The following is a 15,148-nucleotide window of genomic DNA, read 5'->3' on the forward strand; positions in this document are numbered from 1 at the left end:
CGCGTGCTCCCTCGCTCTCTCTCACTCCCTCGCTCTCCCTCGCTCTCCCTCGTTTCTACCTCGTTTCTACCTCTCTTTGTCTCTCTATCCCTCTGACTCTTGTGGACGCAGGTTCCAGTGGAGGTTGCTCCAGTACTGAACAGGACAGACTCTGTCTCACACTACAGGGGTGACATCTCAACTTTCTCAGCTGCATTTCTCATCTCAGTGAGCACACTCTAACCAAGCACCATGGAGGCCATCAAGAAGAAGATGCAGATGCTGAAGCTGGACAAGGAGAACGCCATCGACCGCGCAGAGCAGGCCGAGACCGATAAGAAGGCAGCGGAGGACAAGTGCAAACAGGTGAGTTCAGAATGATGGAGAGAAGGACACATGCTGATGGATCTATGGACCATACACTAGACACAGTCAAATTGCACACTCTTAGAAAAAAAAGGGTTCCGAAAGGTTCTGTGCCTGTCCTCATATGAGACCCCATTTTTAGTTCCAGGTAGAACTCTTTTGGGTTTCATGTAAAAAAGGGTTTTAGACGGAAGCCGAAAGGGTTCTACCTGGAACCAAAGGGGTTCTGCAAAGGGTTCTCCTACGGGGACAGCCGAAAAACCCTTTTATGTTGTACGGAGTTGGATGATGATGATGCTCAAACTCAAGCCATGTACAGGCTCTGATGTTATGTCTCATACTGCCCAGACTCTGTAAGCCAACCTCAGCATTTATTCTATACCAGACATATTTCTGAGGAAATGAGGCGTAAACACATCACACAGTTTATTTAATTAATCCCAGGCATTATGTTTGATTAAAGTATGGACCTAAATCAAAGATTGACATTGTTAGCAATTTATTGTTAGTGAATTTTAAAAGAAGATGTAAGACCAAGTCAATCAAAGTTGATGAAAATGGATGAAATAATCCAATTTTCTGAAGCAAAATGAAAGCATATTGAAGATGATGCTTCATGGAGTGAGAGTGTACAGTATGCCTACAATGGTTGGAGCTGACAGAGCAAAGCCTGGTTTGAAAGTGTGAATGTCGGCATAAATCAACAAACGACTCATGGACGCTATGAAACCTGAGGACGCTGACCTCTGAGGCAAGTTTCCTTCCCAACAGCCCACAGCAGCCTTGGGAGGGAAAGAGGACAGGATGACATCTCCTTCAATGGACCACACACATTACCACTTGGACTTGACAAGAGGAATAAAACAGAGCTACAGTTGAAGTCGGAAGTTTACAGACACTTAGGTTGGAGTCATTAAAACTTGTTTTTTAACCACTCCACAAATTTCTTGTTAACAAACTATAGTTTTGGCAAGTCGGTTAGGACATCTACTTTGTGCGTGACACAAGTAATTTTCCAACAATTGTTTACAGACAGATTATTTAACTTAAATTTCACTGTATCATAATTCCAGTGGGTCAGAGGTTTACATACACTAAGTTGACTGTGCCTTTAAACAGCTTGGAAAAGTCCAGAAAATTATGTCATGGCTTTACAAGCCTCTGATAGGCTAATTGACATCATTTGAGTCAATTGGAGGTGTACCTGTGGATGTATTTCAAGGCCTACCTTCAAACGTGCCTCTTTGCTTGACATCATTGGAAAATCAGAAGAAATCAGCCAAGACCTCATAAAAAATTTGTAGACCTCCACAGGTCTGGTTCATCCTTGGGAGCAATTTCCAAAAGCCTGAAGGTACCACGTTCATCTGTACAAACAATAGTACGCAAGTATAAACACCATGGGATCATGCAGCCGTCATACCGCTCAGGAAGGAGACACGTTCTGTCTCCTAGAGGTGAACGTACTTTGGTGCAAAAAGTGCAAATCAATCCCAGAAGAACAGCAAAGGACCCTGTGAAGATGCTGGAGGAAACAGGTACAAAAGTATCTATATCCACAGTAAAACAAGTCCTATATTGACATAACCTGAAAGGCAGCTCAGCAAGGAAGAAGCCACTGCTCCAAAACCGCCATAAAAAAGCCAGACTACGGTTTGCAACTGCACATGGGAACAAAGATTGTACTTTTTGGAGAAATGTCCTCTGGTCTGATGAAACAAAAATATAACTGTTTGGCCATAGTGACCATCGTTACGTTTGGAGGAAAAAGGGGGAGGCTTGCAGGCCAAAGAACACCATCCCAAATGTGAAGCACGGGGGTGTCAGCATCATGTTGTGGGGGTGCTTTGCTGCAGGAGGGACTGGTGCACTTCACAAAATAGATGGTATCATGAGGCTGGAAAATTACGTGGATATATTGAAGCAACATCTCAAGACATCAGTCAGGAAGTTAAAGCTTCGTCACAAACGGGTCTTCCAAATGGACAATGACCCCAAGCACAATTCCAAAGTTGTGGCAAAATGGCTTAAGGACAACAAAGTCAAGGTATTGGAGTGGCCATCACAAAGCCCTGAACTCAATCCCATAGAAAATGTATGAGCAGAAATGAAAAAGCGTGTGTGAGCAAGGAAGCCTACAAACCTGAGTCAGTTACACCAGCTCTGTCAGCAGGAATGGGCCAAAATTCACCCAACTTATTGTTTGGAAGCTTGTGGAAGGCTACCCGAAACGTTTGACCGAGGGTTAAACAATTTTAAGGCAATGCTACCAAATACTAATTGAGTGTATGTAAACTTCTGACCCACTGGGAATGTGATGAAATAAATAAAAGCTGAAGTAAATCATTCTCTCTACTATTATTCTGATGTTTCACATTCTTAAAATAAAGTGGTGATCCTAACTGACCTAAGACAGAGAATTTTGACTAGGATTAAATGTATTTGGCTAAGATGTATGTAAACTTCCGAATTCAACTGTACATCAGCTGCTGCCTATATAACCCATCAGTTTAGCTTTAGTTTGCATCCAGCAGAATTCAGCACATCATATAAAGATTTGTATTTCTATTATTATTTGTATTATATTCAGCGTTGTTGGGAAATGCCGTAAGTAAGCATTTCACTGTTAGTCTACACCTGTTGTTTACGACGCATGTGACAATAACATTTGATTTGATTCATGGTGATCTGAGTACGACATCCCCCCCACGCTTGGACTAAAGTGATGCCAACTGAAAAAAGGACAAATAGGGGCTGAATGCAGCATTACTGGGATATGTCTTGATTGACGGTCTGTTTTCAGCAAGGCTCGCCCCAAAATCAAGATATTTGGCCCAACAATCCCAACCTCTACAGCCACGGAGACCCAGGTGCCAGAGCCTATTCACACTGAGAATAGAGCTTTGTGATGGGGCTCTGGCTGGGGTCCACTGGTAGACCAAGGGCATCTGTATGGTCGTCCATCCAAATGCCTGACAGGTGTCTCCACCTGGATAGCAGCTGTATTTTTAGACAGAGGAGAGATAGGCTGTCTGGAATCCAGTGGGATTATCAGGAGGCTGTGCATGCCAACGCTCTTGTTATTACTGACTAAAAATAAACTCAGCTTTCAACACCCCGAAGGAAGTCATCATGCACTTTATAGACTTATCATCTCATCACTGTTACTTTGAGCAGATGATCAATCCATCAGCAGAATTGTTATAATTTTAAAGGCATTAATTTTCCTCTGTAACATTTTCCCATCCCATGATAGAGGGGTGTAATAATGACACCCATGCGGGTGTCTGCTAAATAGGTCCCTGAATAACAAGATGGATTGGTCCTGTAAAGTTCACTGAACACAAACATCTAACGAAGTCATTTATTAAATTTAACCTTTATTTAACTTGGCAAGTCAGTTAAGAACAAATTGTTATTTACAATGACGGCCTACGCTGGGCCAATAGTGCACCACCCTATAGGACTCCCAATCACAGCCGGTTGTGATACAGCCTGGATTCAAACCAGGGTGTCTCTAGTGACACCTCTAGCAGTGAGATGCAGTGCCTTAGATCGCCGCGCCACTCGGGAGCCCTGGTAAATGAAAACACACACCCTTTTATTTGCGGCTCTGGGGAATTTGATGTAGCTAGATGTGTAGCTGAGACACAATGCTGTGCAAAGCATACACACTCACGCTCATACCAAAATATTTTCTTATAGAAAGTGAAAAATCTTTCCGATTCAACCACTTAAATGGATTTTATTCATTCATAAAAGAGCATACACAAGAACGATAAGACATAAAGGAAGCTTGATACTAAAAACCTTGAGTTGACCTCAAACCATAAAAGCCTGGAGATATTTGAAGAATTCTTCAAGATACTTTCTTGTTTAACTTTGATTGGGCTGTAATTTAAGAAGAGTAAAATATGTTATTATAATACTGAAAGAAGAAAAGACACTGTGTGTGTGAGAGAGCTAACGGGTGTGTGTGTGTGTATGAGAGAGATAGAGAGAGAGAGAGAGAGAGAGAGAGAGAGAGGGGGGGAGCGAGAGAGGGAGGGAGAGGGAGAGGGAGGGAGAGAGAAAGAGGGGTGGGGGTGAGTTAACTGTGTGTACTTTTAACTAACAATCACCTGTCCTGCTCTAGCTGGAAGACGAGCTGCTGAGCCTGCAGAAGAATTTGAAGGGGACTGAAGATGAGTTGGACAAATACTCTGAGGCCCTTAAAGATGCCCAGGAGAAACTGGAACAGTCTGAGAAGACCGCCGCAGACGTGAGTAGGCACCAAAGCCTCTGGGTAGAGCCCCTATAACATGCCCACTGGGTAGTGATTGGAGGGAGGGGACTAGGAGGAGGTTGGAGGTATGGGTTAAGTATGTTTGAGGCACACCTGAGCCAATACCCTCATTAACCAAGCCACAGGCCCCCCAGTTCCTGTCATATGTTTAGGTTTGTTTAGAAAATGTAGAAACTAAGAATAACGGCTAAGAATAGCGGGCTAATATTGCTTATTTGGGGAACGGTAATGTAATAGTCCATCTATAACACAGGTTCTCTGTTATGAACAGTCCCTATTACCAAGGCTTTATTATTTAGTTAGATAATTGTTACAGTATTGAGCATTAGTGGAATGGCTCCCACCTGTTGGTACTGAGCCTTCACCCAGTCCCTTCACTATCACTAAGGGCTTGAATACACCAATAGCGTTTGCCTACCGAGAGTACTTGTGAATCGAGTGGAGACCAATGTCAACAGCATGGTGAGCGATCGGTAGGCGGAAGGGAGATTCACATTCCTGTGCAACTTGTGTGACCCTTAAGAGGCCTTAACACCAAAACCAAATATGGCCACTGTTGTACCAGCACAGATCATTATTTTGAATGGGAATATCCATTCTACATATTCTAGTTCTATAGCTGGCCAGTTGCCCCAGTGCCAGTGCCAGCTGTGAGTGTGCTTTGATCAGGCCTATCTGCTGGGGAGGAGATCAGATAGTGTGTTCACATTCCTGTGCACCCAGTCCTGAAAGATGAGCTCACTAACACCCCATACACACTCCACCTAAACACAGTAGCACTGGTTAACAGACAGTAATGCTGATAAACCCTGCATAGTGATTATTGCATGGCTGGTCAGCTGCTGTAAAGGGGGTATCCCTACACATTCTCTGACTGTACTGCACTGTCCAGCTGTACTTACAGGCTTAGGCTTCATTTCAAAGTTTCATATAGAATTAAGGGTGTATTTGTCATACTTAGCCACAATATTATTTTAATCAATAGCCATTCAATTATACAAAATGTACAGATTTTCATCAGAAGATTTTGACACAAGCAGCTGTCAGATAGGACGACACTGTCTGTTTTGCCTGTGGCTAAATTATGTTATCCTGCTTTCGTCCTCAGATATTATCACTCACACCAAACACAGCAGGCCTGGTGCCTGGGTCCTGCAAGCAGACAGACAGAACAAATTACCATAAATATTTATACAATAAACAATATAAGCTAACCAACATAATGATTATCATCAGGATTTTGGGGAGGGGGAAGCTGATCCTAGATCAGTGCCTAGGGGGAACTCCAACCTGAAGCGTGTGGTATGTCCTATCTAGAGCCTAAAAGCGGTTCCTCGACTGTCTCCATAGGAGAACCCTTTAAAGAACCCGTTTGGGTTCCAGGTAGAACCATTTTGGGTTCCATGTAGAACCCTTTCCACAGAGATTTCTATATGGAACCGAAAAAGGTTCTAACTGGATCCCAAAATGGTTCTACGTGGAACCAAAAAGGGTTCTCCTATGGGACAGCTGAAGAACCCTGTTGGAACACTTTTTCTAAGAATGTAGGTCTGTGTCTTTGGGGCATGCTACATTATGAGGGAGTGGGCTGTAGTGAATAGGGGGCTGGTGGTAGTTCATTGCAGGCCTGTTACTGATAAGGGCTGTGGAGCAGCAGGGGAGAGCAGGCTCCAATAGCTGAGTAGCAGTCCCAGAATGTCAGGAATGCAGCTAAAGCAAACAGAAAGGCCCACACAGTCCTGTGTCTAATGAAATCAATGCTCCAAGCTTTTCTGGTGGGCAAATCACACTGGCATTTACAGAGCTGGAGCTGTATCGACCACATTTCCACAACAGACACTCACTCAAGACACCATAAATCAAAACCTGCTTATTCTATCTGCTGGTTGGAGTATATACAGACAACTGAATCATAAGTATTGCTTTGTGTATTGGCACCCACACACATATGAGACATTTAACAATAAAGTTACAGTAGCCAATACAAATAGGCATCTCCAGAACTACACTAACACACCACAACATACAGTAGCGTGTTGTCAGGAAAACAACCTCTCACGCAACATCAACAAAACAAAGGAAATGATCGTGGACTTCAGGAAACAGCAGAGGTGGCATCCCCCCATCCACATCGAGGGGACAGTAGTGGAGAAGGTGGAAAGTTTTAAGTTCCTCGGCATACACATTATGGACAAACTGAAATGGTCCACCCACACAGATAGTGTGGTGAAGAAGGCGCAACAGTGCAACCTCAGGAGGCTGAAGAAATGTGGCTTGTCACCTAATACCCTCACAAACCTTTACAGATGCACAATTGAAAGCATCCTGTTGGGCTGTATCACCGCCTGGTACAGCAACTGCTTCCTCCTCAACCGCAAGGTGCAGTCTGCACAACGCATCACCGGGGGCGAGCTACCTGCCCTCCAGGACACCTACAGCACCCGATGTCACAGGAAGGTCAAAAGATCATCAAGGACAACAACCACCCGAGCCACTGCCTGTTCACCCCGCTACCATCCAGAAGGCGAGGTCAGTGCAGGTGCATCAAAGCTGGGATCGAGAGACTGAAAAACAACTTTTATCTCAAGGCCATCAGACTGTTAAACAGCCATCACTAGCACAGAGAGGCTGCTGCCTACATACAGACTCAATTAATTGGCCACTTTAATAAATGGATCACTGGTCGCTTTAAATAATTCCACTTGAATAATGTTTACATATCTTACATTACTCATCTCATACATATATACTGTATTTTATACCATCTATTGCATCTTGCCTATGCCACTCGGTCATCGCTCATCCATATATTTATATGTACATATTCTTATTCCATCCTTTTAGATGTGTGTGTATTAGGTAGTTGTTGTGGAATGTTAGATTACTTGTTGGATATTACTGCACTCTCGGAACTAGAAGCACAAGCATTTTGCTACACTCACATTAACATCTGCTAACCATGTATGTGACCAATTCAATTGGATTTGAGTATAGGCAAAAAAAATCTAACACTTTGGACTTTGATCTGGACAACTGTTGATAAAACCTGGATTTTTTTTGGTACACTGTAACATATACTATATAGCATCATAGGAATTAAGTGTTCAGTTTAATCTCTTTAAGGTCAAGGATCTTTTCCCTGTCAGAGAGGGGAGCTATTTTTTAGGCAGTTAAAAGTGTTACATTTAGCCTCATGTTTGCTGTACTGGATTTCCCCTGTAACGTGACTCCTTGTTCTTTTGTTACTGAACTGAAGCCCTGAATTTGAAGAACATTCGTTGAACAACTGTTGACTTACATACGGCTTTATAGGCTATGCACTGTGTTGATGTCTCATCATTTAAGCTGTTCATTGAATTTTCATTGAAAGTTCCCTTCGTCTACACCCCCCTCAAGCATCACGCAACCAGGACCGGCACGCCCTGCCTACCCTGGAACCGTGACCTCATCGGAATCACACTTCTCTGGGTTGGAGGAGTGCACATTAACTTTCCTCATCACTCCTGCCATTTTATCTGCCTTTCAAAACTGGAACGCTGCGCTTCGCTAATGCGTTCATCCATATTACATTCCAAATTAGATATTTTAATACTTTTGTGAAGCCATTCTTAGGCTGAAGCCGAACTAAAGAAACATTTCGGGAAACACCTGGATAGCCTACTGCTTTGGTTTATACAACTTTAATTTTTCCACTTGAGATTTCTATTCGGCTCTTTCGGGTCCATTCCAAAGACTTTGAATACTATTTGTAGCCTATATCCTGTTTCGAATAGACTAAAGCAGCTGTTACCACAATATTTTATTTTTCTATACCAAAAGTTTTCTTTTTAACCAAATAGTACGACAATGGCAGGTTTGAATTCTTTGGAAGCTGTGAAGAGAAAGATCCAGTGTTTGCAACAACAAGCCGACGACGCAGAAGACCGGACCCAGGTTTTACAGCGAGAACTGGATGGGGAACGAGAACTTCGGGAGAAAGTGAGACAATAGAATACTTCTCTTTTCCCTCTCTCTGTCTATTCCCTTTGGAAACGTCTTTTACCTGTCCTTCCCCCCCTGACCAAGTCTGCCATGTTCACTACGACAGAACAGTGTTACGTTCAGTGATAGTGTGGTAAAGCCACGTGAATTAATTGATCTGCCGGTAGTGATGAAGACATACAATGCATGGCGTTGGTCTCCCCCCCCCAAAAAAACAGGATAATCATTCTCAGAGGTGTTATAAAAGTAGGAATCATCCATCTTTGTCTTAGACAGTCCTCTTTTGAAATATTTCATAGCATGAATATATGATCTTCTTCTCGTTTTGGACATTGTCACGTGTACTTTTCGTTATAAAGGGAGTAAGCTGTAAGTAGGCTACTTCATTAGTATTACATCTTAATAAAGGCCTAATTTTGGTCTGTATAAGAGCAATGCTACTAAGTGTTAGTAGCCTATAGGTAAACCAGGGTACTTCTGGAGGGCCAGTTCAAACTTAGCTGGATGGTTTCAAAAGCATTTCACACACGGTTCCTTTTTAAATGTGCCTATGGGATCTGAATCATCAAACATAATATGATGATATTTCCAATATAAGTATTAAATGGCTTGTTGCATTATGCAATATTAGATTTTGACTGAGAGTGAATGAGGGAGGGAGGGAGAGAGAGCGAGATTGGCGAAAGAATGAGAGCGAGAAAGGGAGAGAGAGTTGTGGAGTGACTGCTCAGTAGAATGGGAGGCAGTCTTGACATGTTGTGTATGGTAAAATACTTGATTATGTATGTAGAGAGCGTATGTAGGCTACCATTTGCATACTTGTAGGAGGCCCGGATGAGAGAATTAGAGAGAGAAAGCTCAGGTCTTTCCTGGAAAGGCAGCAGAGGTGAGGTAATGAGAGGATCTGGCTAAAGGAAGTGTTTCCCCTTCATTTCAGAGGAACCTATTGCAGGGAGCAAAGAAAGAGAGATGTGAAATGGATGGAATTGTCCTCCATGAGAAGCCCAGGATGTCAATGTCCCAGACCACTGGCATCTTGGGAGTTGTTGTCAGCTATAGGCCTTGTGGGGAGGCAGCTTTCACTGATATATGGTGATAAACAAAGAAGAGAGAACCTCAAAGCTCACTGATGACAGAATACTGACTTATTATCATTGTACCATCTAAACGCTGTGACATATCTTTTCAATAACCCAAAAATATTGTATTTTCAGCTGTTTGAAGCTGGTGTACAAAACCGAAAGTAATACACGCACAAACGAAACATAAGAATGGGAATCCAAGAAGGAGCGCACCGCTTCCTAGACTTGCTTTCAATGAGAATGACAGATCTATAGCTCATAGTTCTATGTGAATTTGGTCAGGTCGCTCAAAAAGTTACATATTGCATCCCTTGAATTAACCCCAAGCCCCCAAACTGGTTGCGATTGAGATCTGCCATTCATTCACAGTTTACTCAGACACAGACTGTCTTAACATCAGTTCAGTCGTCTCAGCTTCAAAGCATAAGAACACGTACCTCTTAAACTCAAGCTATTTGTCTGTGTTCAAGGATGAAAAGACTTGAAGTGGTTGACTGAGCACTTGTGTAGCAACCTTGTGGGAGTATGGGCCCATGTGTGAGTAATTGGCGCAGAGCAGGATGATTTCTTGGCACAACAAACCCTTTCATTGCAACATGGTGCACAAAAGAGGGAACATTGGTGTGCCTTTGAGGTAATGAATCGTCTTTTGAATAGTTAAAGCGGGGAGACTCTTGGCATCAAACAAATTCCTTGACATTAATTTGGTGTGAAGTGGTATTCTTGTTTTTCAAGGCGTTACTTGACTTCACACAACACCCTCAGCTTTTGTTGAATCACCATTGAAAGATTCAATTAAGGAACGTGTGAGGAGCAAAGTGTGCACCGTTTACATTCTTCTGGATATTCAGGTCAACAGTTCTCACAGTTTAGTTTAGAGATGATTTGCGGTAAGATCTATTTTCCATTCATGTCGATGAGAAGGATGGTTGCCACCCACTGGGCACAGACACCAATTCACATCTATTCCACGTTGGTTAAATGTAATTTCTTTGAAATAATGTGGAAACGACGTTGATTCAACCAGTGTGTGGCCAGTGAGTAGATATAGCCCAGGCTCTGCTAACTCCATTCCCAGCCGAGCCAAGCCTCTTCCTGGAGGGAATACCGCTGGCTCGATATAGACCTTTTTGTGCCAAACCACAGATCTAGGATCAGATTACCCTACCCCCAGTCCTAGTCTTAACCATTAGAGGGATGAAACAGTATCTGACCCAATATCAGTGGTTAGAGACGCAGCTTCTCTACTCCTTGCCCCTGAGGAACATGCCCAGGATACTGCCTGTCTGCCAGCTCCACTCCGACACTTCCTGTGCTTCAGCCCAGATCAGCAGGAAGATAAGCAGATGCTGGACATTTCTCCCAGGCTTGGGCTCTATGATACAGACACATCCTGATGATGCGAAGGGTCAAGACAACCCAGTTGCTATTTGAAGATGGCCGCTGTTGCTGAAAGTATTTCTCACCGATACTTTTTTTTCTTTGAAATACCCCCAACTAATCCCTTCTTATACGAGTCTTGTTGTCTGTCCATCTCACCAAGCTTTAAATTACATTTGTTTGCTTAGATCCGTATGCTTTTGACAGTCACGTAAACATACAGCAGCCTGCAGTGAATGCCAAATAGGCCTAGATCTGTTGACTGGCCTGTCTGGTAATTGGCTAGTGGTTTCCTTCCCCTAATAGCACCAGGATGAATTGCATGCTATGGAAAGAATTACTTCCTTGTTCCACTGGATTCTTTTTTCTCTTTGGACTTTCTCTATGGGAATATCACGACTTTCCTAATTTAACTTCAACAGTCGTGCATTTTGGCATTAATTGAAGTTCCACGGGGCACTCCCATGAGCCTTCGAAGTACAGTATTTGAGGGAGTGGATCAGGGATGCAGTGGCGGGTAAACGCACGTAAACTTTTACGCCGTTTACGCACTTTTTCTGTTGTTGTTGTGAAATAGCGTTTACTCACCTTTTTTTATTTTGTTAATTATCGTTTGCCTACTTCTTATTGTGTTCCCAGCGTTGATCAATACTCAGAACACGGATATTCTATATGGGGTCCCCTGAAATGTACATGGAGTCCACTGAGAGAGTCTGTAACCTTATCAAACTTGTGTCTCTTCAAATGGGTATAGATAACATTTTAGAGGCAAACTAAGGGCCTTTTACACTGGTGCACATAAGCAGTTTACAATACAGAATTACAGTGCTGCTCACATGAGATACTAATAACATGAACTTTTTTTTTTTTTTTTTAACGCCACATTTCAATATAAACATCTCCGCATCCTATTTTTCTTTACTTTTCTAGCGTCCAAATTGACTATTTTGGGAGGGATTATCTTTATGTGCATTATGTGGAATTTTTACCACTGAAAATGACATTAGGCTTCCCCTATAGACATGCATGAACATTCAATCAAACAATACAGTTCTAAAAATGTAATATGCTTTGGTTTATATCGGTGGTTGTTCGTCTTATCTCGATCACCCACTGGAGTTGATATTTTACCACTAACATCGCTGGAGTGGATGTTGTCTTATACTTACTTACAGTGTTGACCAGGGGTCCCACTGGCTGCCATGCGTAGTGACAGGCCTAAGCTTGTCCACTGCTTTAGAGTTGTGGGAGGGGGTCACCATGATATATAGACCAGTAATTAGTTTTACTAGCGGAATGTTTACTTGACCTGATGGCACTTAACTCTCTGGTCTCTGCTGTCAGCAAGGCTCAAAGATTTAAGACCCAATTGAGCTCTTGCATCCTTATTTGCATGCATACCCACACTACTGTGGACCCTACTAAAGCTCAGGCCTTTGGTTGTACCCATGTTCTAAAACTCCTATACGAATCAGCGAGCAGTGAGCAGTCAGCAGTCTCCACTATAAAGCTGACTTAAGTCTGGATGAAGAATGGAGCAGGGTCTGAATGTGGCTGAAATAGGATGGAGTTGTCCACTCTATTGATTCAGCATCCTATTTGCATTGAAAAGGCGTGAGGAGCTGCATTAGAAGCACATGCCTGATGTTTAATAGCCTCTCTTTACATATCTCATTCTCCTCCTGACATGCCTGCTTATATGAGGCTGTCTTTGCATGTCAAGTCTCTGCTAACAGATGGGATCTCACCAGGACTGGATCAGCATATAACATAGCGCCTGCCTGGAACACTTCCATAGAAACCCAAGCCTTATGCTCTTCATTACCCCACCATCCTCAAATTAAGCAATTATTACATTCCTGATGTCTCACTTCCTTGTGCTGTAGCTCTCCTTCCCTCTCAATGCCTATGACTCAACAGGATGAGTGCAACAACAGGAATGTATTTCCTAATGAATGGCATGTCTCACCTCCTTGGTCCTTTGTGGCTCAGTTCAAGTACCCCTCGCTGCGGCACATAGAGCGGGGTGGGGTCGGCTCCACCATTGTTATTGGTGGAGGCGCATTCGCATCCCACCGCGTTCGTGACGTTTGTTCAGCAACACAACCTAGCCTGCGTGGTTATACGTCAGCACGTACATACAGCTACTGATCAGCTAGCTTTCCACTCTAGCTCTAGCTAGCTGGAGAGCATTATAACTAGGTTTACAGAGTCAGTCACAACTGTCACATCACATGTTTAGAGTCCATCACAATAAAAATCATTCGTTTCTAAAACATTTTGGGTAATAATTTTGGTTGCCTGTAAATACTTTTTTAAGCATGTTTATGGTGCTATAGCAATTCACTTTTCACACTTCGAAAATGTTTGTTTACTCCATTGCTATGGTCACCATTGGCTGTCATCCTCTGTGTGTGTGCGTGCATGAGCGCGTGTGTGAATGCACTAGAGTTAGTGCTATCCGGTATCCTTGGGACATCCCTACTATAAACCCTAACTTGAACCCATACCCTTACGTTAACCGTAACCCTTACCTAACCCTAACCTTAACGGTCATGTATAGTCAAAATCATTTTTTTCCTTCATGAAATTGGATGATATTTGGATGAAACCAGTTCAAAGTATGATGACCAAAGTATAACAAAGTACTGGTGCTTCTACAATGGTAAGGTTTGATCATAAAGATACTGGTCCCTTCCCCCATGTCAAACACTTGGATTCAGGATTCAGGATTATTAAGGGGATGGGGGTTACTCTTATTTTAATACACCAATGGTAACATGATATTCTCTTACCTAATTTAAATCATTACAGCCCTGTGACCAACATTGGAGAAGGTGTGTTTTGTAGAGGGGCGTGGTTAATATAGCTAGATAGCTACTCAACTGCTGCCAAAATTTGACTGTAGGCTGTCAGGAAATATAATTAGAAGTTTACACTATTCATCTATGGCAAAGATACTTATATGTTTCCCATTTCATGTGTCTGGTGTTCGCTACTTAATGGCTAGCTAGGTCTTCAGCCACCATGGAACAAAAGGGAGGAGGGTTGTTCAAAACTCTGATGCAGTTGTCATGTCAACACATCCATCAGTGCTGCTGTGAACCGCATCACAAGAAATACGCCAAATTTCAATGTTGTTTCAGTTGCTTTGTGTTTCACCAAATTTGCTTGAGATGATTTTAGTGCAACACTGTTCACTGCATCCAAGTTTCTTGACATAGGCGTTTCAAATAGCTGTCAGTCAAGGCGAGCTCATGATTATAAGCCCCCCAAATCAGGCTCTTTAAAAAAAAACTTCCTGGTCGTTAGCCATGAGACAAATACATTTTTCTCCATATTTGAGCATTTCAACCCCCCCAAAAAAAATATTCTAGGTGATATTTTAATCACCCAAAAGGCTATTTTTACACAGAATCAGAATGACTGATCGGGACCTTTAACCCTTACCAGAACCATTTTACATTTCATCTTCAATAGGTCAGTCGGGAAGTCCAAAGGATTCTGGATAGCACGGACCAAGGCACTAGCCGCTTTGACAAGAGGGACAAGCGTGTACCAGAGCCATGTATTTAGATGAATAAATGCATGCCTCTGGTGGGTACCAGGCATACCCAACTCCACTCATCGCTTGTATGTATGGAAAGAACTCTTAAGCAAAGATGGTTTAGTTTGAAAACTCTGGCATAAGTATGAATATGGTAGTAGTAGTCTTGGTCCTGGTTGAATAGCACAGAGCGTCTGCTCTTTTCATAAAGTATGGTCCTTTGCCTCCACAAATAAAAATGTGTGGTGTGCTGGTTCGGGCCCGCCCGGTTCCATGAGCCACAGCGGGTGGTAAGAGCGTGACGCTAGAGACGCCAGGGTCTTGGGTTCGATTTCCGCTGGGGCCATCAATGCGAAAATGTATTTAGGCACTGTGTAAGTCGCTTTGGCAAAAAGAAAGTGCGAAATTATATAGCCAATCCCTGTCGTCTATTGCTCGGAATTGACATAATTGTGGCCATTGAAAAGGCTCTGGTGTTGATATAAAGTATCTTGAAGTTATATTGGCAGCATAAAGAAAGCCAGTCGT

The 15,148-nt window shown here is 42.8% G+C and overlaps 1 protein-coding gene across 4 annotated transcripts in view; it reads left to right on the forward strand.

Annotated features, from left to right (window-relative positions):
- Positions 1 to 15,148, forward strand: part of tpm4a (tropomyosin 4a) — a 24,715-nt gene continuing 9,567 nt past the window's right edge. Inside the window, exons 1-2 of one of the 4 annotated variants that reach the window (XM_029632356.2) lie at positions 1 to 345; positions 4,481 to 4,606. In XM_029632356.2, coding sequence (XP_029488216.1) covers positions 232 to 345; positions 4,481 to 4,606 — 240 coding nt within the window. In that variant the 5' untranslated portion in view covers positions 1 to 231. Of the gene's footprint in view, positions 346 to 4,480; positions 4,607 to 8,140; positions 8,609 to 15,148 lie in introns of those variants that run through there. The other 3 variants (XM_029632355.2, XM_029632358.2, XM_029632357.2) reach the window with 3 other exon arrangements.

This window comes from Oncorhynchus nerka, linkage group LG24, assembly GCF_034236695.1.
Source record: "Oncorhynchus nerka isolate Pitt River linkage group LG24, Oner_Uvic_2.0, whole genome shotgun sequence".
Classification (NCBI taxonomy): Eukaryota; Metazoa; Chordata; class Actinopteri; order Salmoniformes; family Salmonidae; genus Oncorhynchus; species Oncorhynchus nerka.